The sequence below is a fragment of the Papilio polytes genome, unplaced genomic scaffold (genome assembly GCF_000836215.1).
Source record: "Papilio polytes unplaced genomic scaffold, Ppol_1.0 DF823288.1, whole genome shotgun sequence".
In the NCBI taxonomy this organism is placed as follows: domain Eukaryota; kingdom Metazoa; phylum Arthropoda; class Insecta; order Lepidoptera; family Papilionidae; genus Papilio; species Papilio polytes.
In genome coordinates this window covers 1,669,823-1,696,923 of record NW_013525916.1, presented here as the reverse complement: position 1 = coordinate 1,696,923, position 27,101 = coordinate 1,669,823, and the positions used below count along the sequence as shown (strand labels likewise).

Genomic DNA, 27,101 nt, shown 5'->3' with positions numbered 1-27,101 from the left:
TCACACTCACACCAACTCTCAAACAGTACAGCCCGCTTTAACCCTTTATTTCTTTTTAAATACCCTAAATTGAAACGGATAGTAAATTGAACATAGATCAAGGGAAAAGTATTTTTTTTTAAATAGTGTATTGGGTATTGAAGTAAAGACTGATGTATAAATACATCATCATGCATTTAAGGGTAAACATCTTCGCACGAATATGCTAGCTCGCGATACCGACTACACAGAAGACAGGCGTCAAGTGGAAGCAATTCCGCCTTTCGCTTGATGATTATTCATGCCAGAGACCTTTTAGCCCTTTCTTAAGGGAAAGTGGATTTGATGATGGAGATGCATAGGGAGGGTAAACATCTTTTTGTACGTCTTCTCCGTTGATTGAATATTACTTGTTTGCCACCTTACCATCTAAAAAAAAAACTCAAACTGTTGTACACATTTTCAATGTATTTGTCGTACGTGCGCAGGTCGACGGACGAGGACGGGCTGCAGAAGACGCACTCGGACGTGGCGGCCATCACGTGACGCTGCCTCCTCTTATTTAATTTGAACCCAGGCTGTGATCTGTCATTAGAACTATTTGTATTATAATTATAGAGTAATATATTGTGCTTTCGTACCAATAAAGCGGGACCAATGCGTCAGTGACGGGGCCGACGCACTAATGTACTAAGTTAGTGGCGAGCGAGGACGCGCCCGTTGGCTGCACGACGCGATTTACACGTTAAGTTAACTTATCTAGTCTGTACTGTACCTAGTGCGGGCGCCGCAAACGTCTCTTCTCTGCTGATACTGTTCGCTGTGAACGTCGTAGTAAATTGTATCCAGTTTTGTCGCAACGCTTACCTAACGGCACTCGGCGAACTAAATCGTACTTATGTTAACCGCTTCCTGTGAGAAATATAGAGTTCGCTTGCCCCACGCAATCAGGGTTTGTCTGCGTTCGTTGTCGGATGGTTTTGATGTGATTTTGTGTTGCATTAATTTAGTAATACTGAAAACAGAGGCCATCCTGCAACGAACATGCAGCATTTGTACACTACAAGTGTAACTATTAGTGTTCATTGTGATTTGGAGTGATAGTGTAACAGTGATCGGTGATATAAATCAAGTATTTTTATATATTGTGGAGCAAATCTTGTCCACGTATTTTGTTTAAATCGAGCCCGCTGCCTTGCCGGAGACTGGATTTCAGGTTTCATTGCTGTCTCAGGGGCAAGAAATACACTCAACATTCATCTTAATACCTCACTAGATGATAATACAAAACAGGATGGGCTCGTCTCACCACTGGCTGATAGAGGCTCAGATAACTTAAAATGACGTCAGTGTCAGATAAGGTAACAAAATCCGATATTTCTATCACATGTTATCGCTTTCCGATTGTTACCAGACAATTTACAATTTGGTGGGACAAGCCCTAAGCTATTAAATTGCCTTAGCCTCCATTCGCACTTCGGGCTCTTAGAGAATCATGATTCATAAAACTTCGCTCGTGTACCATTTTTGTTAACCTTTTGATATTTATATATTTTAATTTATATTGAAATAAAACACGTTATTTTATGAAGCATATTTATTTAAAAGTAAAAAATGTATCAATATAAGAAAGTGCCTTGTCCGGGCGACGCGTCCGCGTAGTGTATTTCTTGCCTAGCACTGCCTTTTGTGACTAGATGATTCCTATACAAATTACTATTTTTAATACTATTCCTAGTTGTACATAGCGACAAATTATATATTTCTACATGGGCGATTGTTACATGTATAGTAGGATATTTTTTTATATAAAATAAATCTTTGTGTAAATAACTTGTATGTACTAAGACTGTTGTTTATTTTAGAGCTTCTAATTTGTTCTGTTAAACTGAATTAGTGTATCGTGATGGAAATGTGTATTTTCCAGTCATTTAGTGACGATCGCAACGCTGGAGTCATTTCATATGTGTTTGTATTTGTATTTAGTAATTTTCTTTATATCTTGCCATATATGGTGATTTTGTTCTTTTTGTGAATGTCGACAATTTGAGAATGGATACAATTAGAAAGGTATATTTGTATAATATTTATTAATGTGTTTGAAAAATCTTCATAATCAAGGATTCAGCTGCTTCTTGTATTTTTAGAACAATTTAGATTCAACTAATTGTAATTGCGAACGACAAGTGAAAAATTACTTAAAAAGAATTTAACTTGAAAACCATCGCGGTTGTTATTGTATACGTTTTGTGGAAATAGACATATCCAGAAAATATTTCATTATAAATTATTTTGGCTTATTATAACCGGTAAATAACTTGACAAAGAATATCGAATTTGCGAGATATTTAACTCTTTTTAAATAAAAAATGACTTAAAATAATATTGCTTTTTTTCAAGATATTTGCCGGTAACCTTACTGAGCAGTATTTAAAATTGTGATTTGTCTTTTGTCAAGAGTTTGTATAATCAGTTTCTATTGTTAATTTATTTCAGATCTTCCATGAGATGCATTTTCTACTTTTGTAACACTTGTAAATTTATCTTGTCGTCTCTCTGTCTTATTGAGAAAAACAGAGACAAGGTGTTAGAGAAGTATTTATGGTTACAATGAGATTGTTGTCTATGTGTCAGGGTTACCAACATTTTTATTGATGTCTTATTTAATGTGTAGGTTATGACCACCGAAATAAAAGTTATAGAGGGACAGCCATATATTTATAACCTATAGATATCAAACTTTGCTCAAAAATGAGCGAAAACCTTCAGTGTTATTTGCAAAATGACACTTAAATTAGCTCTTGAAAAATTGAAATGCTCCATCTATAGGTTATATATCTATGGATAAGATTTATAAAGTTTTAAATTATACTTAATTTTTATCTTCATTATTAATTGCTATTTGGAATCAATGTATTAATTTAAATTAAAACGACGAAACTGCATTTATGTTGTGATAATATTAAAAGTTGCATATATGAGTGGGGGGGGTGGTTGTGTATCGCAATGACTAGAAAATACAATTTGTCCGTACGTGTTGTTTTATAATAATAACAAAATATTTAATTTCATTAAAATTGTTTTATTTTTCGCAATCCCTACGTTCAATCTCTATCGAGATTTACGTAATATGGCAATTGCCTTGACCCGTTTTGTTTTATAAACAAACATGATAGATTCATAAACACCCGCAATAAATTTTAAGAACAGAAAACAATAACAAGTTTCATAAATCATAAGCACCCTTTCGAATTACTTTAAACCTATACTTAGAGTAAGGTTTAAAATCATTTTAAGTCAGTGAAAAGCCAAATTCAAAATCCACTATTACACAGATGGTACAAATTAAATTATATACTGAAAATTTCGTAGTAAAAATACATTCTAAAAATGTGTTTGTATATAGCTAATCCTATTGTAATCCCGAAAACAAATTATAACTTACAAGTTCAAAATTTTTGTATTCTACCATCGTTGGTGACTAATATTACTCCTATAATAGTTTCACGAATAAATAGGACTTGGCATACAAAATATTACAACAACCTTTCACAATGTACAGTCGCGGATATCTGCAGTATTCCACTTACAGAAAAACTTGTTCCTTGCAAAAAGTCAAACTTGGCAAAAATCAGACAAATAACCACTTAGGTAATAGTGAGTTGCACAAATGGCGGAATAAATAATGACTAACCGTATACGACTCACCGCGTTTTTTTCTTTCAGACATATTTAAAATCTCTATCATCATAATGTGTATCAAATGTATATACAACTAGCTTTAAAGTGGAACACTGCCAGTTTCCCCAAGTGTACATTTAATATTTTTTATGCTATCAACGAAAAACCTCGATATCATCATTCATTCGCAATGCGAATCTCAAATCGTAAAATAATATCAAATTTGTATCAAAATAAATCTTAAATCACAGCACAAGTTTGAGTATGGCGTTGGGCACATCCATAGTGGGCTCGTCGACGAGCACGAGGTCGAATGTGTTGAGGTAGTTGTGCAGGTTGGCGCGCGCGTTGCGGCCGAGGAAGCCGACCTTGAGCACGACGTGGCAGTGGTCCATGCCCTGCGCCATGCCGGCGTCGCCGATGTTGTCGCCGAGCAGCAGCACGTTGCTGCGCGTCTGCACCAGCGAGAAGTACTCCGTGTCCTTGATGGCCGCCTCGTTTTTATTGTACGTGTGGATCACCTCCCCCTTGATGCCCACTATCGTGTCCGACTCATCCATTGCCAGGAAATTTGATATCACCTACCGATTTATTTAAGAATTTCGTCAATAACTTTTTTTAATATTGTATTTTTACTCTGTGTAAACAGTTGGCGATGTTTCAAATAAGAATATGAGTCAATGATTTGTAAAGATTCGCAACAAAAGTACAGATTTCAACAAAAAACGTTTGTATAAATATTACTTTCAGAGATTTTTAAACATATGTTTTTATTTGAGAGTTTTAATTTCACAATATGGTGCAATTTTATGGACAGAAATAGATGAAAGGAGACATTTATTTACCTTGACATGTGGCAGGAGAAAGTTCGCGGCCTTGAGTGCGGCGAGCACGGACTCTCCAAGCCCTGCGGAGAACACCAGCACTGGCACCTGGTGCCGCTCACTCCACAGGATCAGGTCCTGCACGCCCGTCCTTAACACACCAGTTGGATAAAAAGTTTAAACCACCAAAATTTGTCCTTGCAACATTTGCAATAGTACTTGAATTTCATATACTCTTCTTTAAACAACACAATAAATCTTAGATTTCTATTCCAGACATTTCATTATTTTTTTTTCTAGTTGCTTAATTTCAACAATGCTATCAGATTTTTTTGTAATATCACAACAAAGAGAAACAATATTGCATTGTATTACCACATTACAAGTTGGCCAATAGACAATGATGAGAAAATGTTTATTACTTACTTTGTAACTTACCTAAAACACTCTACCATTTTGTACCCAATATCCATTAACTCCTGCTTGGGAAATTTCATACCCCTAAAAAAATACAAACATTATAGCTACAGAAATTAATATATTTAAAAAGGCAAATTTAACAACAAAATTTCATAGAAAAGAAAATTTATACATTTAATAGGGACTGTGTGGAAAAAGAAAATTAATCAAAACATTATGCAATATGAAATAAAAAAATTGACCATATAAAATAAAAGTACAGTCATCATTATTTCCTTTATCCCTTATGGCGAATTGACACAATGTGTAATATATAGTATCTTTTATAAAATAAAAGTACAGTAAATTAATTAAATATCAAATGCGTCATAAAAAATATTTTCAAACCATAAAGGTTTATGTATGTCTTAGCAACTACTATAAACCTAAAAAGAAATTATAAACCAGTAGAAGATAAAGTAGCAAGTAACCATTATTGGGTAATTGCTACTTTGAAATTGGTAAAATAGGAAAGTGACCTCTGCACATAGTACACTTACTGCAAGAGTTTGTGTGCTGCCTGATACCAATCAATCATATGCTTTGTTTTCTCCTCAATGCTCATAACAGGGTCCACTTCTATTGGCTTATATATTGAGGCCAGCCTAATCTCCTCATCCTTGTATTCCTGAGGAATTGATGGACATTCCCGGAACATACCTGGAATTATAAATAACTTACTCCTTAGAAAATACTAATATATAGTAATGTTTCTGGAGACCACAAACCAGCACCAAGTAATCATATTAAAGGATAATACATAAAGATAGTTAAAATACTATGATATAAAATATTTTAGAGTATTTATGAATCTGTAAGCATCAATTAGGTTTATAAGAATTACTTACCAAAACTAGTTAATACCGATTTTCCATTATCCATTGTGTGCCTGGTCAAAGTGTGATCGAAGTCAGTAACGATCTGCAGCATCCTGTTCCCATCTTTGATCATCTTGTTCAATTTTTTTAACAATTCCTCCTTGTTCGGAATATGGACATTATCTTTATTTAACTCGGGTATATCGTCAATACTTTTCAATAAGTTAGTCTCATTATTTTCACTTGACATGGCTAAAAGCTAAACAAATTTTATAGCAACAATAGAATTAACAATTTACAATAACTAAAACATACTCAATAAAATGAAAATCACATGACAGGAATACATACCTAAGTGACAATTTAATGCTAAAACTTTAAACACTACAACACTATCTTATTGTGATAAAGGAATTAAAACCGTTGTACAAAGACGAGGCTTTCACTCATAGATTCCAATAGGATTGCAATTCGAAGAAGTCGAACGCTATCAATATAGCCTTGTCCTTGAAAACAGAATTGAAATTTGAATTAAAACATTTGACATTTGTGACATTAGGAAATATTGACTGACGTTACGTAGGGTTGCCATTTATTTTATGGTACTCAATTTTCAATATCAATTCTTTTTTTTGCTCATATTTTAAATTTTTATATCGATAAATTAATTCAAAAAATAATTGGAAAACAAACTATTCTGGTCACGTTTTGTTCTGAACAACGTAATGAACGCATCTGCAAAGTGGAGAAAAGTGGAACTTATACACAATAGTCGCCTTCATCATCATGACTCTTATCTTTGAAGTTTTTGCCGCTATGTACGTTTTGTAAATTATGTACATATGAAATTCGAAAATCTTATTGATACATGGCAGGATTCGAACCCAAGACCTGTAGATCATACTTCATACTAATCACACTAATATTAAAAATGTGATAGTTTAGATGGATGTTTGTTTGAGTTTGTAGCCTAGACGGCTATACGTATTTCGATGAAATTTGGTATACATGTGGTGGATAGTCTGGAAGAACACATAGGCTACTCAATTTCGTTTTTTTAATTCCACAAGGACGGAGTCGTGGGCGAAAGCTAGTTATACAATAAAATAAAGGCTTTATTCAACCAAATGATTTAGAAGAACCAAATGTTCGACTAAAATGTAATTTCCTTTTATTACGGAAATTAAGTATTCAGTATGTTGTTATTGTACAATTAACGACTATTTCAAGTCATAACTATCGATAGAAATAAAAGTCATAAATGCGTTTAAAAGGTATGTATATTTTATAACATTTTTTTGTTATTTCTTTTCATGCCATTAATAACTGATAGAATTTTAACAAGGACAATATAACAAACATTTATACATATATTGAAGCACACAAATATATTCCAAATGGCAAAAAAAATGCAAACTTATAAAGCTCATTCACATCTTTACCAAAGTTGTGTAGGACATAGCTAATACTTTTACATTCATTAAGACCCATACATATGTCGGAAACTTAGTACATTTATCAAGGAATTTAATTTAGAGAAAAAAAATGTTTTAATCGTATCATTGATATCATTAGTATCATGCCTTGAGTTATCCAATAGTTAATTAAAGAAGAGGTTGTCTACTTCATTGCTAATATTTTTATTATCTATTTTCAGAACAACGAAATTTGGGACAAAATCTGCCAAGCTTCGAAAATAACTCAAATGTGGATAGAAAATCAAATATTTTTACTATTTTATGTGAACACATGTTGCGTATTTAACTCACAGTTAACTACCACACAATGAAAGGAAAAACCTATCATTATTATTTCTATAAAAAGAGCTATAATTACAACACAAAAGTACAAAAGTTCCCCGATTATTGTAAATAAAAGGTTGCGTTACATTTAACCAAAGTACCCCTTAAGCTAACAAAGTTTTCTGTACAGTTGAGATGTTAAATTGGCGTATATATAATCATGAAATAAACTATTATTCATATAATAAAATCACATTTGGGTTCGGCCATCCACTGGCGGGCAGTTTCACAATGTACGTTATACAAAAGCTAGTTACTTTAATCTTGGTCCGGTGCGTGCACGTCGTAACTTTCAGTCGTCACTAATTCGTCTCTTCTTAGTTTTCTTTTTCTCCATTGCTTCCATACGCATATCCTCCAAATCCTCCATTATACCTGAAAGAACAATATAGTCAATTAATTGCATTAAAGAAAAAACAACTTTTAATAAACTAATGCTCATTTTTTACACCTTGTCTATGGTAGTACAGTATTACCAGCTAACTAACAAAATACATTTTCAAAGACAATGCTTGTACACATAATTCATTAATTTGATTTCGGATTTATTATTAGTTATTTTTCAAATATTTGCTACATTACATAACAATCTATTACATATTCATAATGTTTACGAGTTCTATTATAATGTTACGTACCAATTTTCTTGCTAATGTACTCTTCTCGTTGTTGTCTGGCGAAACTAGATTCCATCATTGGATCATCGTCGTCATCCATGTATCGATACCTGGTGCGAAAGAAAACACAAATAAAAAATATATAAAGTCTCATATAAAGACAATCCAGAGTGAAGTTAACTTATATGGACATACTTAGATTTGTCGTAACCAAATATCTCCTTGATGTGCGTAGAATAATCTATGTTCTCATCTCCGTCATCGATAAAATCGTCCATTTCTGAATCGTAGTCTGACTCCGAGTCGACCGCACGACCTGAAAAAAACAAACATTTGTCATCATTCCCATCTATTGCAATCATATTCATAAAAAGACCTACATTTATGACACGCCATAGGCAATAGCCTTAATTATATAACTCTTATATTAATTCTAAGATTAATAAATCTCAGGTGTTAGTAAATTGGTACTATAAGCCCATATTAGCCAAAAATTAAACCAATATTAATATTCAGTAAGAGCTAAAAATAAGGCAAAGACTTACGTTTCTTCCGCTTCAAATCATCAGGGCGAGGTTTTCTCCGCACGTCGCCAGGCGGGAACTGTCGGCCGCCGTTCTTACCAATGGAGTTAACATGCTTGTCAAAGTCGAAGCTGTTCCCGACACTGGGCTTGCTCGGTCCCGCAGACGACTTTGGATTTGGCACTGCCTTCTTGTCTTCTGGCCTTTTAGCTGGCATTTCTCTGCCGGTTTCTTGCAAGCGTTTGGCACCCTCGGGTCTCACATGCCCATTACTTTTGCTTGGTACATTACTGAGCATTTTCTGTTTAGCTTGTAAAAGTTTATCCCTATCAATCCGTTGTGGTAACTCTTTATTCATCTTAGGCGCAGGTTTTCCTTGCGCGCTGTAACCATTGCTCTGTCTCGTATCGCCACTTTTACTTGGAATCGATATCTTCTTCTCTGTTTGATTTTTATCTATCCTATATGTGTTTTGACTCTTTAAATCTATACTTTTCTTCACTTCTTGTTTCAGTGGTTGCTCTCTAGCATTTAACTTCGGTCTATCTACTGAACTATTCACTGGCTTGCTCAACTTTTCCGTTGAACTTTTCGCTTCCAGTTTGGATTTAGTTTTTTCTAATCTATCCCTATCTCTATTAAGTCGCTCTATATCCCTGTCAATTTTTTCTCTCTCTGCTTTCAATTTTTCTAACCGTTCCCTATCTAGTCGCTCTTTTTCTCTTTCAGCCTTATGTTTTTCTAGTTTAGCTCTTTCTTTCTCTCGTTGAAGTCTTTCAGCCTTTTCCTTCTCACTCGGACCGCGGTCTTTCTCTCTCTCAGGAAGTTTTGAATTTTCACTTCTTTGATTTGCAGAGTTCTTATCACCAAGCTTTGGTATACGGCCGATACCACTGGAATCCAGTTTCTTTTCTCTTTCCACAGGTTTCTCGTCTCTTGGGGCTGAAAAAGAGCACCAATAGATAGGTTAGAAAAAAAATACAAGTTTTGCAATCTAAGATAGTTGCATTATAAATGGCAATATTTGTAAATAAGCTTACACAAGGAGACATCCTTTGATGATAAGAATTACAAGTCAAGGGAAACAGTAATATGTACTTAACAAAACAGTTGCATTGTTTTTACATACCAATGATCTATAGACTCTATAACATAAAAAAACAAAATACGAAAAAACATTGCAACATTATTTTACTAGACTGGGTCAAGAAAGAGCAAAAATAGGTAGATAGGTAAAAAGGCAAAAGATATTCTTTACTAAATAGTTAATTTACCAAGAGTTTAATTACTACTTTCTACTTAGTGTACCATTATCAAAGTTTAAACCAAAGGAAATCTGGGTTTTTCCAAGTACCAGGACAGTAGCCGAGTTAAAAAGTAGTATAACACTATACCAAGTTCAAGACAAAGAATTTCAGAATACCTTTCCGTGACAATCCCTTTTCCGCATCAATCCGCTCCTGTCGACGTTGACGGCGAGCCATTTCATCTTCGTAATCTTTCTTCTGCTTCTTAGTCATTAAGCGGTCAGGTTCTGGCTCAGCTTGCAGTTTCTTTGCTACTACATCAATAGGTTCACTCTTTTTCTTCTCAGCGAGTTTGAGTAGTTGATTGAAGTCCATTGGTGGTGGGGCCGGTTTTCTTATTTTCGGCTTTTCCGATTTCTCATCTTTTCTCCTTTCTGGCTCATATTTTGGAGGTGGACTTAGCTCTTTATCTGACAACATAAATGTACTTATTTTGTAATTAAATATACATTTAAAGAAACATGCCAATTTTTTTTAAATGATAATTCTTGTCTGCTATGTTTTTATACACTATCACCTTTAATAACTCAATATAATTGAGAGATAATGAAATCAGTGGTCAAAACACTTGCCACAATTGTTATTTTGGTATTATCAGAAGGTAATATTAGGCATTGGTAATTTTGTATAACTCATAAATGAAGTTTTTTGAAGAAACAGGAAAATACTGTGAAAAGTAAATTGATATAGAGTTTTAGTGCAAGTAATAATATTGTAAGGCAATTCAGAAGTACTAATCACCATTATCACCCCTTCGTCTTCTTTTATGTGGCACTGGTTCATCTTCATGTTGCAAAGCATTCTTGACTCTTTCCCGTGTTCCATTGAGATCTTTGCTCACTGAATGCACTGAAAAAATAATAATGTACCCTTTTATTATACCATCTTCAAAGTTGAACAATGAAAATGACTAATCTGACATAAGATTGTTATATCAAACCTAAATAGATAGTATATCTATAGTAACATTTAGTTATGACTTACTTTTTGTAGAAAATTTTGGTTCATCAGGAATTTTACTGTATTTCTCCATCATTTTCTCATAGAGAGCAGTCGCCTCCTGAGACACATAACCATAATCATCCTGATCAGGTTGCTCAGGCCCATCCCGAGTGACGGCTGTGTCATTTCTATCAACAGCATCCTCTAATACAGACTTATTGGCGGATTTAATTACTTTTAAAGTCTTTTGAATCTTTCTTAAAGCTTTAGGATCCCGCATAGCAATCAGCTCCTCGCGCTTCCTCTGAGCCTCCAACTGTTTCTGTTTCTCCTCCTCTTCTTTTTTAGCCAGAAACTTTTGTATGTTTGCTGAAAGTTTATCTTTTACCTTTTGTTCCTTTTTGGGTGGATCAAACCGTGCTTTGTAATAGTAACTTTCCTGTAATGACACAATCATAATGTATTAGAAACCACAACTGTAAAGTGCTTTCAACAACAAATATATATAGTAGATCTTTGCTTAGTAATGGAATAATAAAAAAGAGTCCTCAAATAATGCTTACACACAAAGAATGTTGGACATAGAATTATATTAATGCAAATTAAAACGCAGTACAATTATCGCGAAATAAGTGTAGCAAAACTTACAGATGACTTCTGTTGTTGATTTCGCTGAGCAGCTAATAATGTTTCACGAAACTCCATTTTTAGTGTTTCGGTTTTGTGTTAATAATAATTAGAAATCAGTCACAACAGCATGATAAACTTTATTGAGATTATTTACGATTTTTTGCGAAGTACGTGTCAGACATCGACACACAATCCGACCATTTTCTGGAAACGTACTGAGCACAGATTAATGATATTTGATCCCAACAAAAGTAAAACCTGAAGTGACATAGATTACAGACTATTAATAAGTTTTCAAATTAAAATAACTACCAATTCCATTAACTTTATTACATTTCCTGATAAATAACTATTTGTACTTCTATAAGATCGATATAAGATAACTATAATTGGCAATTTCTTGGTTATTGATTTAAAGCTACTTTTATGGACAAGTTGATTCTAGGAAGAAACAGGCATCGTTGGGCTAGAAACTACCAACCATAAGTTTTTTGTAGCCAGCAACACTCAAAGTTCAACTTCAATTTGACAGTGACATCCAAAGGGTATCTTTCTCTTTCTTTTGCAAAGTCTTGACGGAAGCCGAAAATATGGTTGGTGTTAGAATTTTTGAAAATATCTGTTTATACTTGAATAATCATATAATTAATGTTACTAGTTAGAGTTTAATTATGTGCTATAAGTGAGAAACTATTCGAAGAAATCCATATTTGTAGAATTGTGCCAAATAAGTTAGTTTGATAATATTTTGTGTTATTCTACAGGCCACATCTAAGAAGAAGACTAGGAAGCTGAGAGGACATGTGAGCCATGGACACGGTCGTATTGGTAAGTATTACTTCAAACGCGACGTATAAATAAACATAACTGAGTGATAACCTAGAATTTTGTTTAACCACTTGTTCACAAGTTTAATTCTATTCACTAAAATTCCAGGTAAACACCGTAAGCATCCAGGAGGTCGTGGTAATGCCGGTGGTGAACATCACCACAGAATTAACATGGACAAGTACCATCCTGGGTACTTTGGAAAGGTAGGTTTGATTTACAAACATCAATTATCATATGTATTTGAAAATTGAACATTCTTTTAAGTAATTTATGATTTCGTTCAATATGGTATACAATATTTAGTCAAAAATAATTGTTTTTTTTTTATTTATTATTACGGGGGGCTTTATCGCGAAGCGACGATAGCCCCCCATAAGTAATAAATTAATTGTTTATCAATGTATTTATACTTGTACATAAAGAAAAACTAGTAATCTAAGAATAATATTCACAGTTAAGTGTCATATATTTTGCATTTTTACAGCCTTAAAGTTTATTTAATATTACTATTGTCTTATAATTCCAGCTTGGTATGAGAAACTACCACTTGAGGCGGAACAAGGAATTTTGCCCCGTGTTGAACTTGGACAAGCTGTGGACACTAGTGTCAGAGCAGACCAGACTTAAATATTCCAATGCTACTGATGGCAAAGTACCCGTCATCAACATTGTCAAGGCTGTAAGTTTCAGTGCATTTGTAACAAAGTTAATTAGCCTATTGTCATAAGATACACATTTTTATAATAATTTCCCAGTCCTTTGTGACAAAGTTGCTAGTATGTAAGCCTTATATTTGTGGGAATTCAGTTATTTTCATTACTAGTGAAATTTTTTATTGGTAACATTTGTATTAGCTTTTTGTCTATAATAAAGACTAAGGCAAGATGGCTAAATAATCCACTTGAACCCATGTTAAAGCCAAATTAAAAAATCACAAATATTTTCACCAATATTTTATGAGTGAATTAACCAGTATTTTCTTTTAATGCATTAGTTTTATGAATGACATGTTCAGAGTGATTCTATTTGTTTCAGGGTTACTACAAACTCCTAGGCAAAGGCAAACTTCCCAAACAGCCAGTCATTGTCAAGGCTAAATTCTTCTCAAAGACAGCTGAGAAGAAGATAAAGGATGTCGGTGGAGTGTGTGTATTGTCAGCGTAACTTAAGTTTACAATAAAAAAATATAAAACTTATGGTTTTTCTTTTACTATTTGCCTAAAATATACCTAGTCATGGTTAATAAAAGTAGAGGGTAGTTTTACATGAATGCGCGAATTTTGCACTTATGTGAAGGCTTTATTGAAATAAAACAATATTTTTAAAATAAATGTCATTAATATAATCTTAAAATGACTTTAATATAAAGCACATTCTTACACCAATTCATTACTATAATTTGTCATTATTGCATTAGTAATGTCAAAGATACAATTTATTTTCTTAAAATTTGATTTGTATTAAGGAATAGTTGTAAAGTGATAAAACATTACTGAAAGCACAGCTTCAGACTTATACAATATTAAATCTTAAGAAAAAAATATTTTTTGCCCTATGACAATGAATTTTACCAACAATTTTTGTTTTTGCCTTATTAATAGCTCATAATATTAGATCTATTAACATAAGAGAAAATTGATTAATAATCACAGAATGAGTTTCCTTTGCACATAAAAAAAATGTTGAAAGATTTCTAGCTTTTTACTCATTGAATATCTTTTTTTCAACTTGAAATTGTTGAAGAATGTTCTAAGTTACTTCATGGGCATAATTTCCACAATTTTATATTTATCAAACTAATTAAAGGATATGAAATCTGAATTCCAAAGTGCCATATTGATGATCATACAATAACATAAGGTATGAAAATCTGTTAATTTTAAACAAGAACTATTTATATGCTGCAATAAGCTAAAAAATAATATAAAACACTTGTATAACTCTTACATAATGATGTATGGGTTTAAATAACTTAAAAAACTACATTTGTAAAATAATGACTATACACTAAGATTATAAATGTTTATAGTAAATGTAAAATTTTACCATAATTCTAATCTTAGCATGATTGAAGGCAGAAGTTTAAATTTAAACATCAAGTAAGATCTGTCTCATGTGTACAAAGTGAGTGTGTGCGTGGGCCGCACTTGTTCTTGTGGCATTTGATTATTTTGCACCATGTCAGGCTGAGCCTGCTTGGCTTTCTTCCTTGCTGCATCACTCTCAGCATAATACATCCCAAGCCTAGTCTTTATTGCAGCAAGCGCTGCACCATTAATTTCATCATGAAATATATTGGAATATCTCCATTGTTTCACCAGGGGACCTTTTTTTCTTTCTTTTTTAACTTTCTTTTCTGGCTTCACCACCTCTTGAGTGATATCTGCATTTTGATTGTATGATATGTCACTTATAATAGTCTCAGGCTGGGGTTCGCTTTTTGTTTGGACAACAATAAAGGCAGTTGGTTGCACAGGTCTTGCTAAGCTGGTTGATTGGACAATGATGCCCATGCCATGAGTGTTATTTTGTGGTTGATAAAAATTAGCCTGTGTTGCTGTTGTTGCTAAAGCTGTTGTCTGATACTGGTTCTGAAAGTAATTCTCAGCTATGTTAACAAGATGACCGCTGCCTGGATATGGAGCGATATTAGCAAAGGTCTCTGGCTGATGGAGAACTGGTGGTTTGTCAATTGGTAAGGCAATTTCCACATTTCTCTTAGATTTTGGCATAGTGGCCGTTATATTATCTGGATCAAAAGTTTTAATATAATCTTTCCACATTTTAGATATATTGATTTCTAAACCAGCAATCTTATCCAATCTAATAAAATCTTTTAGTCTGTGGGTATGGACAACAGAATATATATGATTCTTGATTTGCTCAACTACACCATTTGGAAGCCTCACTTCCCCAGATCTCCGATGACTGTTTTTCCCCCTATTATCACTAGGGAACATAACACCATCATCCATTTTTTTACAAAGCACTCTTACTTTTCTCTCAGTTATTGCATGTATATTTTTAAAAGCTGTTTGACAAACTTGTGTTTCCCTTCCCTTCACTCTAACAAAGTACTCAAATGTACAAGTCCGCCGGCTGCTTGTTTTAACTCTTTTTCTTTTAACATCTACTTGCCTCATAAGGCCAAATAAGTAAGCATTTTGTTCATCATGAGTTTTCATAGAATAGAAACCTTGGAATGTTTTCATTCGAACATCTTCAGGGACCCTTTGATAGCATTTTCGCCGACAATTACAATCAGGTCCAGGTTTCTTGGGCGGTACAACTTTTCCGTTTGCATTTATGTATTCTAAGCCAGCAATCCTTAAACGTTTCTGTTTTTGTTTGTGCCATTCTGGAATTTACAAGGGAATTTATTAATAAATGGATTAGGTGAACACTGTGACCGTTATGTGCCGTAATTTGTATTCCCTCCATTACTTTCAAAATAAAATACATATTTATGCATAACGTACTTTTAATAAGTAGGTTTCGTGTTTATCAGCGTTTGTAAAGTTCACTTTTGTATAGAGTTATAACTGCCGGAATTTCTGTATTATTATCATATCATCATAACATCGAAATAGCAATTTCATATCAAAAAAGTAGTAAGAGTCAAATATTATACATAACATTGTGAACTAAACAATAAGAAAACATCGTTTCGAAGCGAAACATAATTAAATCCATAAGACACAAACTGTGATTTAATAGAACCATATATTACCTTCTGGATTCCGTGAACGCCTTTTTACAACTTTACCGTTTTTATTAAGCTTTACAAGCTTTGTTTTCCGATCGTTGCTTGAGACATCGGCCATTTTAATATCAAAGCAACTCAAAGTTTTGTTCTTGTCCTTGGATAGAAGAGCGGAGCACGGAATGCAGATAATAATAGAAGGATTTACTTCATTTTAAAGCATTTCGTTATTCAATTTGTATAATCTGTTAAGTCTAGTCTTTGGTCACACGACGAAACGTGTCAGATGTTAGTGTCACATTAATTGTCATCGGGATACATTTTATTTTAAGGAAAAAAGGAAATTATACCACAGGATTAGTGCTTTCGTCTGACTGCATTTTTATTGCAGTTGCTACTTTCATAACTATTTAAAATACCAAAGTTTGCACTCGCGTTGCTTCATAATTATACATTGGTGGTACTTGATATCAGAGTTTACTAACGTTTATAGTTGTTTACAAGTGCTGTAAGTGAAATTTCTACATATTTCATAAGAATTGCAATTATTTCAAAAGAGTTCTTGTTATGATTTTTGATGAAAGTGATGCAGTTTTATATTTTCCATCAATATTTCTTGTTTGTGCAATAATTTAATGACTGCTAGTTAGGTGTACTGAGTGACTCATAACAATATCATTTAGATAAAATGTATCATTACATACTGAATAACTCGAATTAAAGAAAAAATTGATTGATGACATCATTTTTGCAATGATTAACACTCAATTTTGTCAAAAAAAATACATGTATAATTCCATTTTGTAACTAGTTTCATAAATTTGCAGGCCATAATGTCTTTCCAATCACCTATGCCAAGCAGAGAGTTCTTGTGGGATATATTTAGAAGGTAATAAAATTGAATGATTATTAGTTACTATATTACAAAAGAACTTCTAAGATTTGTCTTAAAAAATTATAGAAGGCATAATTGTTAAATAAACATAATTTAACAATTATGCCTTCATTTTGCTTGCCAGTTGTCCTTGTATTTTAATTCTAAGTACACTTAGAACTTGGAAATGAGGACAAGTTTCTTGTTTTTTACTAAATGATTTTTGTTTTCACTTAATACATTTTTGTATTATATGAATACTGGAATTGGCTTATTGAATATGTTCAATGTTAAGTTCAATGTTATGCAAGTTATTTTTTTACTGGATTAGTTCACCCAATTATCAAGGTATAAAAATGTTGTACTTTATGATGGTATTAGTTAGTATTTATATTTATTATATTTAGATAAGATTGTGTTTTTTTTGCATTTATATAGATACTAGCTTTCGCACACGATTCGTGCGGAGTTCAAAAAAACAGAAGTTATTAGCCTATGTGTTTTGCCAGACTATCCTCTATGTCTATGTCAAATTTCATTGAGATCTGTACAGCAGTTTATGCTACAAACAAACATCCATCCATCCATCTAAACTTTCGCATTTATAATATTAGTAATTAGTAATATAGATATTATGGATATGTGTTTTGTATGTAATTAAATTCCATTACAAGTGTAGTTTGAAATTATTTTGATAAGTGAAATTTCATTCGGTTCATATTCTTTCCTTAAGTGTAGTAGGAATGAAGTCAGTAAAATTGATTGTTATTTAATTAATTGTGATTAAATAAAAATTTAATTCAACAGAGTTGATAAGGACCGCAGTGGTTACATATCCGCTGATGAATTACAACAAGCATTGTCTAATGGCACATGGAATCCATTCAACCCAGAAACAGTCCGCCTTATGATTGGTTAGTTTTCTTTGTTATAAACACATTTATCTCCAACTTGATATTCATATGAAATGTGTTAATGCTATTTATAGTCAGCAATTCTATTCTAGCTATCATTGTATACTTTTTTTTAACATAAATAAACCAACCTGTGGTCAAGTCCCACAATTCAACCTAAGTTAAGTGAAGACACGGCCGAAGGATAGTGCACAATACCTCAATAAGTGCCAGTTCACCCGGAATATATGCTAATTATTTGATTTAATTTGTAAATAACTTCAATACATAGTTTAAATAGAAGTAAATATATAAAATTTGTGTCCATAGGTATGTTTGACAAGCAAAACAGAGGAGTTATATCATTTGAGGATTTTGGAGCGTTATGGAAATATGTCACGGATTGGCAGAACTGTTTCCGTTCATTTGACAGAGATAATTCTGGTAATATAGATAAGCAAGAGCTAAAGAATGCGCTCACTGCGTTCGGATACAGATTATCTGATGAAGTTGTAACTATAATGGTACATAAGTTTGATAGATTTGGGCGAGGCACTATTTTATTTGACGACTTCATACAATGCTGTGTCACACTATATGTAAGTATTGTATTAGTGAACAGATTTTAGTAAGAGTTTTAATTTTACTTTTAAAGGTTTACTTATATTACAAATAACAAGTCTTCAATGTAAATAAAGTGCTAATAAGATATGAGTCAATCAAATAGATCTTCATAGCAGTTCAAATTTTTAATGTACTATTAAACTGGTTAATCGAAGAACAGATAATAATTGTGGTAGCCATATATGGCTAATTATAATTCCCACTTCCAGTTTCACCAAAAAATCTAGATGAAAAAAATATTCCACAAATATATTCTTTACATTTATTGTACTTAGTTAACATTTAAGTAGTTTGTTTATCCTCTTCTCTTGTATGTTTTTTTTTTTTAAATAATTGTTGTTATATGTTTATTCAAGTGAAAATAGGTATTATTTATTTTATTTTTCAGACTCTTACATCTGCATTCCGTCAGTTTGACACAGATCAAGATGGAGTTATAACTATCCACTATGAACAATTCCTCAAAATGGTGTTTGGTCTAAAGGTATAATTGCTTTGATGTTTTTGAAAAAATGGCTTCTTTAATGCCTTCGCTTAAGAACTAAAGTTCATACTTATATAGTGTATATGCGCAAATGTTGTTTAAATTGATGTTGGCTTTAAGATTGATGTGAAATTAAGAAAAAAAAAACTTTCATGTAATGAAATATTTTTATTATAATGCTTTATGTGATGTTCTGTTAATCTTGATATTGTTTTAATGATAGTCTATAACTTTTTATTGTTATGCAGTTACTGTATATTACTTTATATACAAATTTCTTATATGATAGTTTCTAAGGCAAAAAAGAATAAAATGATCAAAAAGATTTCTGTAAATGTAATTTTATTAAGGATATGTTTTATATGTGCTAGCTTGTATATAAAAAAATGCAAATTACATAATGTCGAAACAAATCTTTGGATTCAATTGAATTATTCTTTGAATTCCGAACAGTTTTTTTTTTAATTTGTTTTTAAACATGTGAAATAGTAAATGCCAATGTGAATTGAGGTTGTATAATATACTTATAGCCTTATTTGTGGTTCTAAAAAAAGAGATTGATATTATATACCATTTACCTTTCTTTCTTTTGATTTTTATTGAGAATTTTGTCCGAAACTAAGAATATGGAAAATACCGCCATTTTGTAATATTTTCAATCATTCCATTTCTAACTAAAGAATATATCTTACTTATGTTGTAATTAAATTAAATGCAAAATTCGAATTTATCGAATTTAAGAATGTTTGAAATACTTTTACAATATCAGTCTAACAGGTTGATTTCTCTTCCGTCCAGTGTTGGCCGTAAGCCGTACATCGATGTTGCCATGGTCAAATATTCTTCATAAAGGTTTGGGTTATATAAATAAATACTTTTCCTTCATTTAAATTTTAAAACTCATCTTTTTGCATTATGTAGATGGTAGTAACTATCGCTTCAAATATCCTTTTAAGATATAAGTAAATCAAAATACATTTTTTAATTGTTGTATTTAAGAATTAAATTGTATTGAAATTTGAAAAAGCGACATTGGCCATGTGCTAACTTCTCTCTGTTTTAAATACATTAATTTTCTTTTGAATTAAAAATCTATTGCTTCTATTAAATACTAGAAACTTAACATGCAACATCTCGTGGCTGTTGTTGTAATATTTTGTGAATTATAACTTATAGACTGAGCATGTTAATTTTGTACAATGATATTGTTATTATAAACAAATTTGAAGGTACATATTATGTGTTACATATAATTACCCATCGATTATTGTGTTTATTATTTTATAAACATTTCATGCATACATCTTAAATTTATTTTTACTTATTTATGGAAAATAGTTGAGAATGTATATTGAAAGGAAACAAATAACATTGAGAATAGTTTATATTCCTATTTAGGCCTAAAACTGTGTAAAATTGAGTCTCAAGTTATTGCCAAATTTTTAAAATACACTCAAATATTGTCAAAATGCTCAAAAAGAGCTTAAAATTTCATTAGACTCAATAACATTTGAACTCTGTCAACTAGCGTGATCTTATTTTTGAATCTTGAATAATATTTTGTATTTCATTATTATAAGAGATCTTTTAAATTACATAATTTTGTAAAAGGCACACTATTGTAAGATTAAAATAAAAGATATATCTATATAAATTGAGTTTTATTTATTTACATTCATTTGATATTGAATAAAAGCTGTTCAAAGATGAAATATAATTGAAAAATAAATATCTATAACTTGTATATAAATGCAAATAATAGTTCAACTTAGTCTATTTTATCACTTTTTATCTTCCACGCTCCGATTGTGTATTTCAACCAGATGAGACCAAGGTCACATCCCATTTGTATCCAAGATATTATTGGAGTCACTTTAGACCCCTCTATTTCCGTCCATCTTATTGGTATCTCAGCTATTGGAATGTTTAATTTTTGTGCGATATACAATAATTCTACGTCAAACGCCCTATAAAAAAAGATTTCAAACTATTACAGACATGCAAATGTAATTTCAACTAACCTAAAAAACATCTCTAGTTTTTAGTAAACAGTCGAACTGTACAGTGAAACAGACATGTATGCAAAATTTTAAACTATATAGTTTGACCGACAGTTCAAATTTTGCCAACACACTTTAATTGTACAGTCAAACTGCAGCTAGAAGGCAAAAAGACTATTCTAACATCAAATATGGTTTAAAATTTATAATTAGAATAGCAGTGCAAGATAATTACCATCGGTTCACATGAAGACTTTGGAAGCATATATCTGCAGCTTTCCTTGTGAACAATTTAAAGCCACATTGTGTATCTTTAATACCTTTTACAGTAAACAACCACACCAGGAAGTGGAAACCGTACATCAGAATATTCCTGAAATATATTTAATGTTTATTAATATAAAAAGGAGGAAAAGCTTGCATGTTTGTATTTAAAGAATACCAAAATTCCTGGAACAATTTCAATTTTTTTATTCCTTGCAAACAAAGACAAGGGCAAAAGCAAGTTATTGATCATTTAATTTTAACACTTGAGATCTTCAAACTTAAAGAATTACCTAAAAAGACTTCTTGTTGCTAAAGATTCCTTTTCAAGATGAGCCCTAGACCCAATAGCTAAACCAACTTTCGCACTAACATGTTCAGGGTCTGTGATTGGATCACATTGAATGATATCCTTTAATGCTGATTCCAATTTAACTAAATCTTCAAATTTAGATGCACCATCTGCATCAGCAAATAATATGGTGGCACCTCTGGCATTTTGTATACCCTGTGGAACAAAAGGTAATCAATTTTATAAACTAGCGTTCCCCGGCGACTTATGCATGGAATTTAAAAAAAATGATTAGTCAATTTGTTCTTCTAGACTATTGTCTACATCTACACCAAATTTCATTAAAATTTGTTCAGTTGTTTAGGCTACAAACTCTAACAAACATCCAATTATCCATCTAAACTTTCACATGTATATTATTAATATGAGGATGATTATAAATTGTGCTTGAAGGATATGAATACCTTAGCCTTTTAATAAACTAGGATAAAAGAGAAACAAACTGTGCAAAAAGGAGTACAGACCAAGAGTCTGTAGAAGTTGATATAAAAAAATAAACTAGGATATCATGTGCAACATAGAAGGGTGTAATTAAAATATGCTGTACTATTTTCTGTCATTATAAACCTGCCCTTGTCCTTACATTGGTATAGTAAGTGTTTGTCTATACTTCCATACATCTACCTCAGACATGATATCTGTATTCATTCCCTGCTTAAGCATTTCCTCTTTCACACAATTAATTCATACTTTCTTCACTCTTCCTCTACCATTGTAGCCACTTCTCTGTATTGTATCTTTAAATATAAATAACTCTTACTTCTAATGGACATTTTCATATGATCATTGGCTCAAAAAAGCAGTTCAATTATATTTTAGTAACACATACCAACCGTACAGCACCACCTTTCCCTCTGTTCTCAACAAGTTCAAGGCATCTTAATTTTTCACTGCCATATTTCTCTGCATAAGTTTGTGCAACTTGTACTGTTTTGTCTTTACTTCCATCACTGACAATGATAATTTCATATTTATATGAGGAATGCTGTTTTATTCTATTCTCTAAGAACTCCAATGTTTCATCAAGCATTGGCGGTACTGTAAAATAAAACATACTGGATTACATGTCTTTTTTGTATTTTTAAAAGTGAATTCTTGTTTTCTCATATTCGAATACTTACATCTCTCTTCTTCATTGTAAGCAGGAACTATAACAGAGAGATTTAAAGTGGAAGACTCATTAATGCTTGGCAGTTTTATTCTGCTTTTAGTTACTGGATCAAAAAATGTCTCCTCGTCTTTAAACCTCTTTACAATTGGATATGGTTTGGTTGTTACATAGAGGAAAATTGAAAGCTGCAATAGGAAAGAAATTGTTTAAAGATCGTTAGAAACTTGCAATTACATTTTTCTAATTGATAACTCCGTGAGCCACGTCGTATCTTATCAGAAATGAGGAATGCCGGTAACTTTTCCCTATAGTTTGTGTTCAGTAGGAAATAGAAAATTCTCTGTACTTCATGAGTACCTGAACAATCGATTTATATAACAACTTAATTAGTTGATAAGCATGAGAAGGAATAAAAAGTTTACTGTTTTGCCACGATTATCACAACTTATTTTCTTACCAAAATCAAAAGACAGACGCCCGCTCCTATAAGATATAATAACGAAGTCCACAGTGTTGATAAAAATTCCATGGTATTAATATGAGTAGAAATAATTGATGTATGATACTGAATACAGTTTTAACATATTTTATCGAGAATTATTTAAAAACTTTTCTGAATTTGTTATTTAAAAAAGATCAAAACGTCATCTGTTTTACGTCAACAAACAAATGTCAAACCGTTAACGTCAAAGAGCAAAGAAAGAAAACAACGTTGAAAAATAACTCTAAATGCAGATAATAAACTGCTTAACTTAATGTAACCAACTCTGTTGTCTATGTTTGAGGAGTTATTTAGTCTACATAAAGTTTGTTTATCTTCACTCTATGTTGATCTCGAAATAGTCAAAAAGTCAAAATTCGTTTATTTCTTGGAAAAATAAATGGAAGAAAACAGAAATTTAATTTTAATAATGAGAGGAAATCAATAGATAGTTTTTAAAAGATGTTTCTTACAGTGCCTTTATACCAGTGCAATCATTAAATAACAATCTAATGCAAAACTTCCTTTACGAATTCCATTTGTTTTCATTATGACAAAGCGCCGAAGGATCGTTCAAGCTGATAAAATTGTACAAAATATAGCCCAAGTGTTTTGTTTGTTAATGTTTTTACAATTAAAAGGTACCTTATAGCGAGTATATGTATCATTTTAGAGCACATTAACTGAGAATATGTTAATTTACTTCTAAAACTATTTCAGGTTACTATGCAGTAACTAACAATCCTGTTTTATTATATTCGACTGCATCAGATATAAGACTTTTAAACGTGTCGAAAGCGGGTAAAGTTAACCCTATAATTAAAGGATTGGAGCAAGGATCTGCTGTTGACTTTTTGTTTACAAAGGAGTTAATTTGCTGTTCAGATCAAACTGCAGAATTAATACAATGTATGACTTACAATGAAACATATTCTGGTGAAAAAGTAAGTTATTGTTTCACTAAATATTTGATTTACATTTTCATTAAGTTATAAGTACTTTAGGAACATTTCTTACAAGTTTGAAGTTTAATATACATGTCCAACTATATGTATTTAATATATTTTTTCAGGAAAGAATAGTTTCAGAAGGTTTGATAACCCCAACAGGGATCGCTATAGACTGGTACACTGACAAAATATATTGGACAGATGGTGAAACTAATAGAATTGAAGTTATTAGTATTGATCAAAAATTTAGAAAAGTATTATTTTGGTCTGAAGTTGATTTAGCAAGAGCTATTGCAGTTGTTCCAAAAGATGGGTATGTAATTGTATTTTTAGAGTTTTGCTGCTAAATTAAAAAAAAATCTTAAACTACTTTTATATGTCCTCAAACTTTAACATTTTAATTCTTACATTTATTTTGGACAATATATTTGTTTTAGATTAATGTTTTGGACAGACTGGGGTGAGATACCTAAAATAGAGAGGGCTGGTATGGATGGTAATCAATCATCTCGGAAAGTTATTGTCAAAGATGATATATTCTGGCCTAACGGTATCACTATTGATTATGATAGTGATATCATCTACTGGGCTGATGCAAAACTACAGTTTTTAGATGCTATTGATTTCGATGGTGGGAAAAGAAAGAGAATAATCAAAGGTGGTTTAGAATATCCATATGCACTTACATTTTTTAATGACAAACTTTATTGGACTGATTGGAAAACTTGGTAAGCAATATTTATTGTTATTTATTAAAATTGCAATTACTCATATATGTAACTAAGATGTTTTATAAATCTAGGACAATCTACAACTGGGATATAGCCACAAATGGTCCTATAAAGGATGTCATAAAATCTAACCCAGTGCCTGTTGACATCAAAGTGTTTGATGGCAGCAGACAATTAATGCCTACAGGAGATTACCCTTGTAAATACAACAATGGCGGTTGTTCCCACCTATGTCTTCTTTCTCCTACTCCACCAGGTAATACAATAATATACAGAATAATATTTAGTTGTAAGTAAAGATACCATAAATCAGAGATTCCCAAACTTTTTCTCATAGACCCATTTAACAAAATTTAGGGGGTTGATAAAATTTGCTGTTTTTTATTATTGCAACCCTCAACTTTTATTTTTATTGTAAAACTTAGCTGCTGAATCTTTTCTAAGTTCCCAGGTGAAGCAATTGGACCATTATAGGTATATAATTTTGAATGGCGCATTCATATGAAAATAGTAAACTGCAAATTTGGTGTTGTTTAAAAATCTGAAATGTAGTGTGTACAATGAATATACTGTAATATTTTTTTTCATTAACTTCACAGGTTATGTGTGCGCATGTCCAACAGGCGTGAAGTTAAAAGAGGATAGCAATACAACTTGTTACAGCTCTCCACAGTCAATACTGCTGGTAGCTCAGCGGACTATAATCTCCAAGATATCATTAGATTCACCAGATTTCACACCATACACAGTCCCAGTTAAAGATCTCAAAAGAGCACTTAGTGTTGACTTTGATACAAAAACAGAATATATGTATTGGGCTGATAGTTTGGTAAGTTGTTTAAATTTTGATTATTTTAAATGTTAAATTAAAAAAAAAAACATTATCTGTATTTTCCAAGGGTTGTTTATATTTGTTTTCTTTACATTGCTTTTATGCTTGTGATAGTTTTTTTAACTATATTCAGACGTCATATAAACTATTCAATGTATTACGTACTACGACTTTTAAGTATTAAAGTGGACAGGCCAAGACGGTGGTATTTAACATGTTATTTGACTTCCCTGATTACTTAAAGCTATTAATTTGTAAGAATTAAGAAACATTTTGTTTAAGTCAAAGACGATATCCCGGGCGCGGCTGGACGGCAGCGAGCAGTCCGTGGTGATACACAGCTACGGCGTGCCCGACAGCATCGCCATCGACCAACTCGCACGCAACATCTACTGGACGGATCCTGCCACTGACACCATCAATGTTGCCAGGCTTAACTTCGATTTTAAAAAAGTAAGTTTTGTTTATTACACCATCTTATATCATTTTAGGGTATGTATTCACAAAGACAGAGTAACTTCTAATTAACAAAAGGGTGGACTGGGAATGATGAAAAATTAAGGGTGGCTTGAATAATAAATTAATTCTATGCAATACAATTATGTAATTTAAGATTTACATATGTGTTTTAAAATAGTACAAATACTCTTGTAAGGTAGTTTAAAGATTGGGTTTGGCTCAAACACTCGAGAGATAACTTCGGACTTCAAGTATTTTAAATTGCTACAGGTAATAATTCATGAAGACCTATTGGACCCTCGAGCGATAGCGTTACATCCAGAAGCCGGTTTGATGTTCTGGTCTGATTGGAACGAAAAGAAACCTAAGATAGAGCGAGCTAATCTCGACGGCACGGGCCGCGTGCTGCTGGTCTCGGAGAAGTTGACCTGGCCCAATGGTATCGCTATAGACACTGTTAACAACAAATTGTACTGGGGTGATGCGAGGATTCATAAAATTGAAGTAAGTTACACAACTTGTTTATGTTCCTAAAACCGTATTTTTTAACTGTGTGTTCCATAATCTTTAAAATAAACTTATCACTTGATTATACACTAGTGATTCTTGAAGTCTGTGGACTCCTGGGGTCCACAGAAATCCCGTATAAGTTTTAAGATGGCGAGAATATTGAGGGTTCACAATATTAAAAAAATGTACCAAATTGAGTGTAACATTAAAAGGGGGTTTATGAGGAAAACGTTTGAGAACCTCTGACATGTACCATTTATGAAATTTTTTGATTGATTTTTTTTGTTTTGTTATAATTTTTAAATACATACATTCTGTTGTTTGTGTGTTACTTAGGGTGAGTTGCATCAAATCGCTGGTTATCGTAAAAGTTATAATAGGGTTACAAGTGCAAAAACATATTCTCACAGAGGTTTTAT

The 27,101-nt window shown here is 32.1% G+C and overlaps 8 protein-coding genes across 9 annotated transcripts in view; 4 read left to right on the top strand and 4 right to left on the bottom strand.

Moving 5' to 3' along the window:
- Window positions 1–525, top strand: part of LOC106104961 (probable phospholipid-transporting ATPase VD) — a 2,281-nt gene extending 1,756 nt beyond the window's left edge. The window contains exon 4 of the mRNA XM_013285155.1: window positions 468–525. Coding sequence (XP_013140609.1) covers window positions 468–525 — 58 coding nt within the window. The remainder of the gene's footprint in view (window positions 1–467) is intronic.
- A 2,355-nt stretch (window positions 526–2,880) lies between these two features.
- LOC106105011 (7-methylguanosine phosphate-specific 5'-nucleotidase) lies at window positions 2,881–6,305 on the bottom strand. The gene is made up of 6 exons (XM_013285209.1): window positions 6,113–6,305; window positions 5,792–6,020; window positions 5,444–5,603; window positions 4,923–4,985; window positions 4,506–4,635; window positions 2,881–4,241 (listed from the first exon to the last, which is right to left on the bottom strand). Exons 2-6 carry the CDS (start codon window positions 6,009–6,011, stop codon window positions 3,906–3,908), a joined length of 909 nt encoding a protein of 302 aa, XP_013140663.1. The 5' UTR covers window positions 6,012–6,020; window positions 6,113–6,305; the 3' UTR covers window positions 2,881–3,905.
- Window positions 6,306–7,023: 718 nt separating this feature from the next.
- Window positions 7,024–11,790, bottom strand: LOC106105034 (protein SPT2 homolog). The gene is made up of 8 exons (XM_013285253.1): window positions 11,602–11,790; window positions 10,996–11,392; window positions 10,753–10,860; window positions 10,128–10,421; window positions 8,726–9,646; window positions 8,376–8,496; window positions 8,202–8,290; window positions 7,024–7,938 (listed from the first exon to the last, which is right to left on the bottom strand). The coding sequence occupies exons 1-8, from the start codon at window positions 11,656–11,658 to the stop codon at window positions 7,856–7,858; spliced, it is 2,070 nt and encodes a 689-aa protein (XP_013140707.1). The 5' UTR covers window positions 11,659–11,790; the 3' UTR covers window positions 7,024–7,855.
- Window positions 11,791–12,128: 338 nt separating this feature from the next.
- LOC106105033 (60S ribosomal protein L27a) lies at window positions 12,129–13,610 on the top strand. The gene is made up of 5 exons (XM_013285252.1): window positions 12,129–12,176; window positions 12,348–12,411; window positions 12,520–12,617; window positions 12,941–13,093; window positions 13,450–13,610. The coding sequence occupies exons 1-5, from the start codon at window positions 12,174–12,176 to the stop codon at window positions 13,576–13,578; spliced, it is 447 nt and encodes a 148-aa protein (XP_013140706.1). The 5' UTR covers window positions 12,129–12,173; the 3' UTR covers window positions 13,579–13,610.
- A 122-nt stretch (window positions 13,611–13,732) lies between these two features.
- LOC106105032 lies at window positions 13,733–16,267 on the bottom strand. 2 transcript variants are annotated; one of them, XM_013285250.1, is made up of 2 exons: window positions 16,145–16,267; window positions 13,733–15,772 (listed from the first exon to the last, which is right to left on the bottom strand). In XM_013285250.1, the coding sequence occupies exons 1-2, from the start codon at window positions 16,236–16,238 to the stop codon at window positions 14,526–14,528; spliced, it is 1,341 nt and encodes a 446-aa protein (XP_013140704.1). In that variant the 5' UTR covers window positions 16,239–16,267; the 3' UTR covers window positions 13,733–14,525. The 2 variants fall into 2 exon arrangements, with proteins under 2 accessions (XP_013140704.1, XP_013140705.1); XM_013285251.1 differs by lacking the exon at window positions 16,145–16,267 and adding an exon at window positions 15,894–16,002.
- A 133-nt stretch (window positions 16,268–16,400) lies between these two features.
- On the top strand, window positions 16,401–20,295 carry LOC106105023 (programmed cell death protein 6). Its single transcript, XM_013285227.1, has 6 exons — window positions 16,401–16,625; window positions 16,945–17,006; window positions 17,799–17,905; window positions 18,215–18,483; window positions 18,897–18,992; window positions 19,791–20,295. Exons 2-6 carry the CDS (start codon window positions 16,951–16,953, stop codon window positions 19,800–19,802), a joined length of 540 nt encoding a protein of 179 aa, XP_013140681.1. The 5' UTR covers window positions 16,401–16,625; window positions 16,945–16,950; the 3' UTR covers window positions 19,803–20,295.
- Window positions 20,296–20,638: 343 nt separating this feature from the next.
- LOC106105022 (dolichyl-phosphate beta-glucosyltransferase) lies at window positions 20,639–23,383 on the bottom strand. The gene is made up of 6 exons (XM_013285226.1): window positions 23,177–23,383; window positions 22,730–22,904; window positions 22,438–22,646; window positions 21,550–21,764; window positions 21,228–21,365; window positions 20,639–20,959 (listed from the first exon to the last, which is right to left on the bottom strand). The coding sequence occupies exons 1-6, from the start codon at window positions 23,246–23,248 to the stop codon at window positions 20,761–20,763; spliced, it is 1,008 nt and encodes a 335-aa protein (XP_013140680.1). The 5' UTR covers window positions 23,249–23,383; the 3' UTR covers window positions 20,639–20,760.
- A 203-nt stretch (window positions 23,384–23,586) lies between these two features.
- LOC106104960 (low-density lipoprotein receptor-related protein 6) overlaps window positions 23,587–27,101 on the top strand; it is a gene marked incomplete at its 3' end in the record, with an annotated part of 9,048 nt that continues 5,533 nt past the window's right edge. The window contains exons 1-8 of the mRNA XM_013285154.1: window positions 23,587–23,841; window positions 23,921–24,144; window positions 24,273–24,463; window positions 24,588–24,878; window positions 24,953–25,137; window positions 25,481–25,710; window positions 25,996–26,166; window positions 26,443–26,676. Of these exons, the coding sequence (XP_013140608.1) occupies window positions 23,751–23,841; window positions 23,921–24,144; window positions 24,273–24,463; window positions 24,588–24,878; window positions 24,953–25,137; window positions 25,481–25,710; window positions 25,996–26,166; window positions 26,443–26,676 (1,617 nt within the window). The remainder of the gene's footprint in view (window positions 23,842–23,920; window positions 24,145–24,272; window positions 24,464–24,587; window positions 24,879–24,952; window positions 25,138–25,480; window positions 25,711–25,995; window positions 26,167–26,442; window positions 26,677–27,101) is intronic.

What these genes read in the sequence shown, in the direction of transcription:
- LOC106105011 (XM_013285209.1), bottom strand. Translation starts at nt 6,011, where the DNA reads ATGTCAAGTGAAAATAATGAGACTAACTTATTGAAAAGTATTGACGAT. An exon ending in GCAGCACACAAACTCTTGCA is followed by an intron (nt 4,986 to 5,443) that starts GTAAGTGTACTA and finishes GTATTTTTTTAG; the next exon opens with GGGTATGAAATTTCCCAAGC. An exon ending in AAAATGGTAGAGTGTTTTAG is followed by an intron (nt 4,636 to 4,922) that starts GTAAGTTACAAA and finishes TGGTGTGTTAAG; the next exon opens with GACGGGCGTGCAGGACCTGA.
- LOC106105034 (XM_013285253.1), bottom strand. Translation starts at nt 11,658, where the DNA reads ATGGAGTTTCGTGAAACATTATTAGCTGCTCAGCGAAATCAACAACAG. An exon ending in AAAGGGATTGTCACGGAAAG is followed by an intron (nt 9,647 to 10,127) that starts GTATTCTGAAAT and finishes GCTCTTTTTCAG; the next exon opens with CCCCAAGAGACGAGAAACCT. An exon ending in TGATTTGAAGCGGAAGAAAC is followed by an intron (nt 8,497 to 8,725) that starts GTAAGTCTTTGC and finishes TGTTTTTTTCAG; the next exon opens with GTCGTGCGGTCGACTCGGAG.
- LOC106105033 (XM_013285252.1), top strand. An exon ending in CCATGGACACGGTCGTATTG is followed by an intron (nt 12,412 to 12,519) that starts GTAAGTATTACT and finishes CTAAAATTCCAG; the next exon opens with GTAAACACCGTAAGCATCCA. An exon ending in TCATCAACATTGTCAAGGCT is followed by an intron (nt 13,094 to 13,449) that starts GTAAGTTTCAGT and finishes TATTTGTTTCAG; the next exon opens with GGTTACTACAAACTCCTAGG.
- LOC106105032 (XM_013285250.1), bottom strand. Translation starts at nt 16,238, where the DNA reads ATGGCCGATGTCTCAAGCAACGATCGGAAAACAAAGCTTGTAAAGCTT. An exon ending in GCGTTCACGGAATCCAGAAG is followed by an intron (nt 15,773 to 16,144) that starts GTAATATATGGT and finishes TGTAAATTCCAG; the next exon opens with AATGGCACAAACAAAAACAG.
- LOC106105023 (XM_013285227.1), top strand. Translation starts at nt 16,951, where the DNA reads ATGTCTTTCCAATCACCTATGCCAAGCAGAGAGTTCTTGTGGGATATA. An exon ending in TTGTGGGATATATTTAGAAG is followed by an intron (nt 17,007 to 17,798) that starts GTAATAAAATTG and finishes TTAATTCAACAG; the next exon opens with AGTTGATAAGGACCGCAGTG. An exon ending in AATGCTGTGTCACACTATAT is followed by an intron (nt 18,484 to 18,896) that starts GTAAGTATTGTA and finishes TTTATTTTTCAG; the next exon opens with ACTCTTACATCTGCATTCCG.
- LOC106105022 (XM_013285226.1), bottom strand. Translation starts at nt 23,248, where the DNA reads ATGGAATTTTTATCAACACTGTGGACTTCGTTATTATATCTTATAGGA. An exon ending in AAGGTGGTGCTGTACGGTTG is followed by an intron (nt 21,765 to 22,437) that starts GTATGTGTTACT and finishes TTTGTTCCACAG; the next exon opens with GGTATACAAAATGCCAGAGG. An exon ending in AGTCTTCATGTGAACCGATG is followed by an intron (nt 20,960 to 21,227) that starts GTAATTATCTTG and finishes CTTTTTTTATAG; the next exon opens with GGCGTTTGACGTAGAATTAT.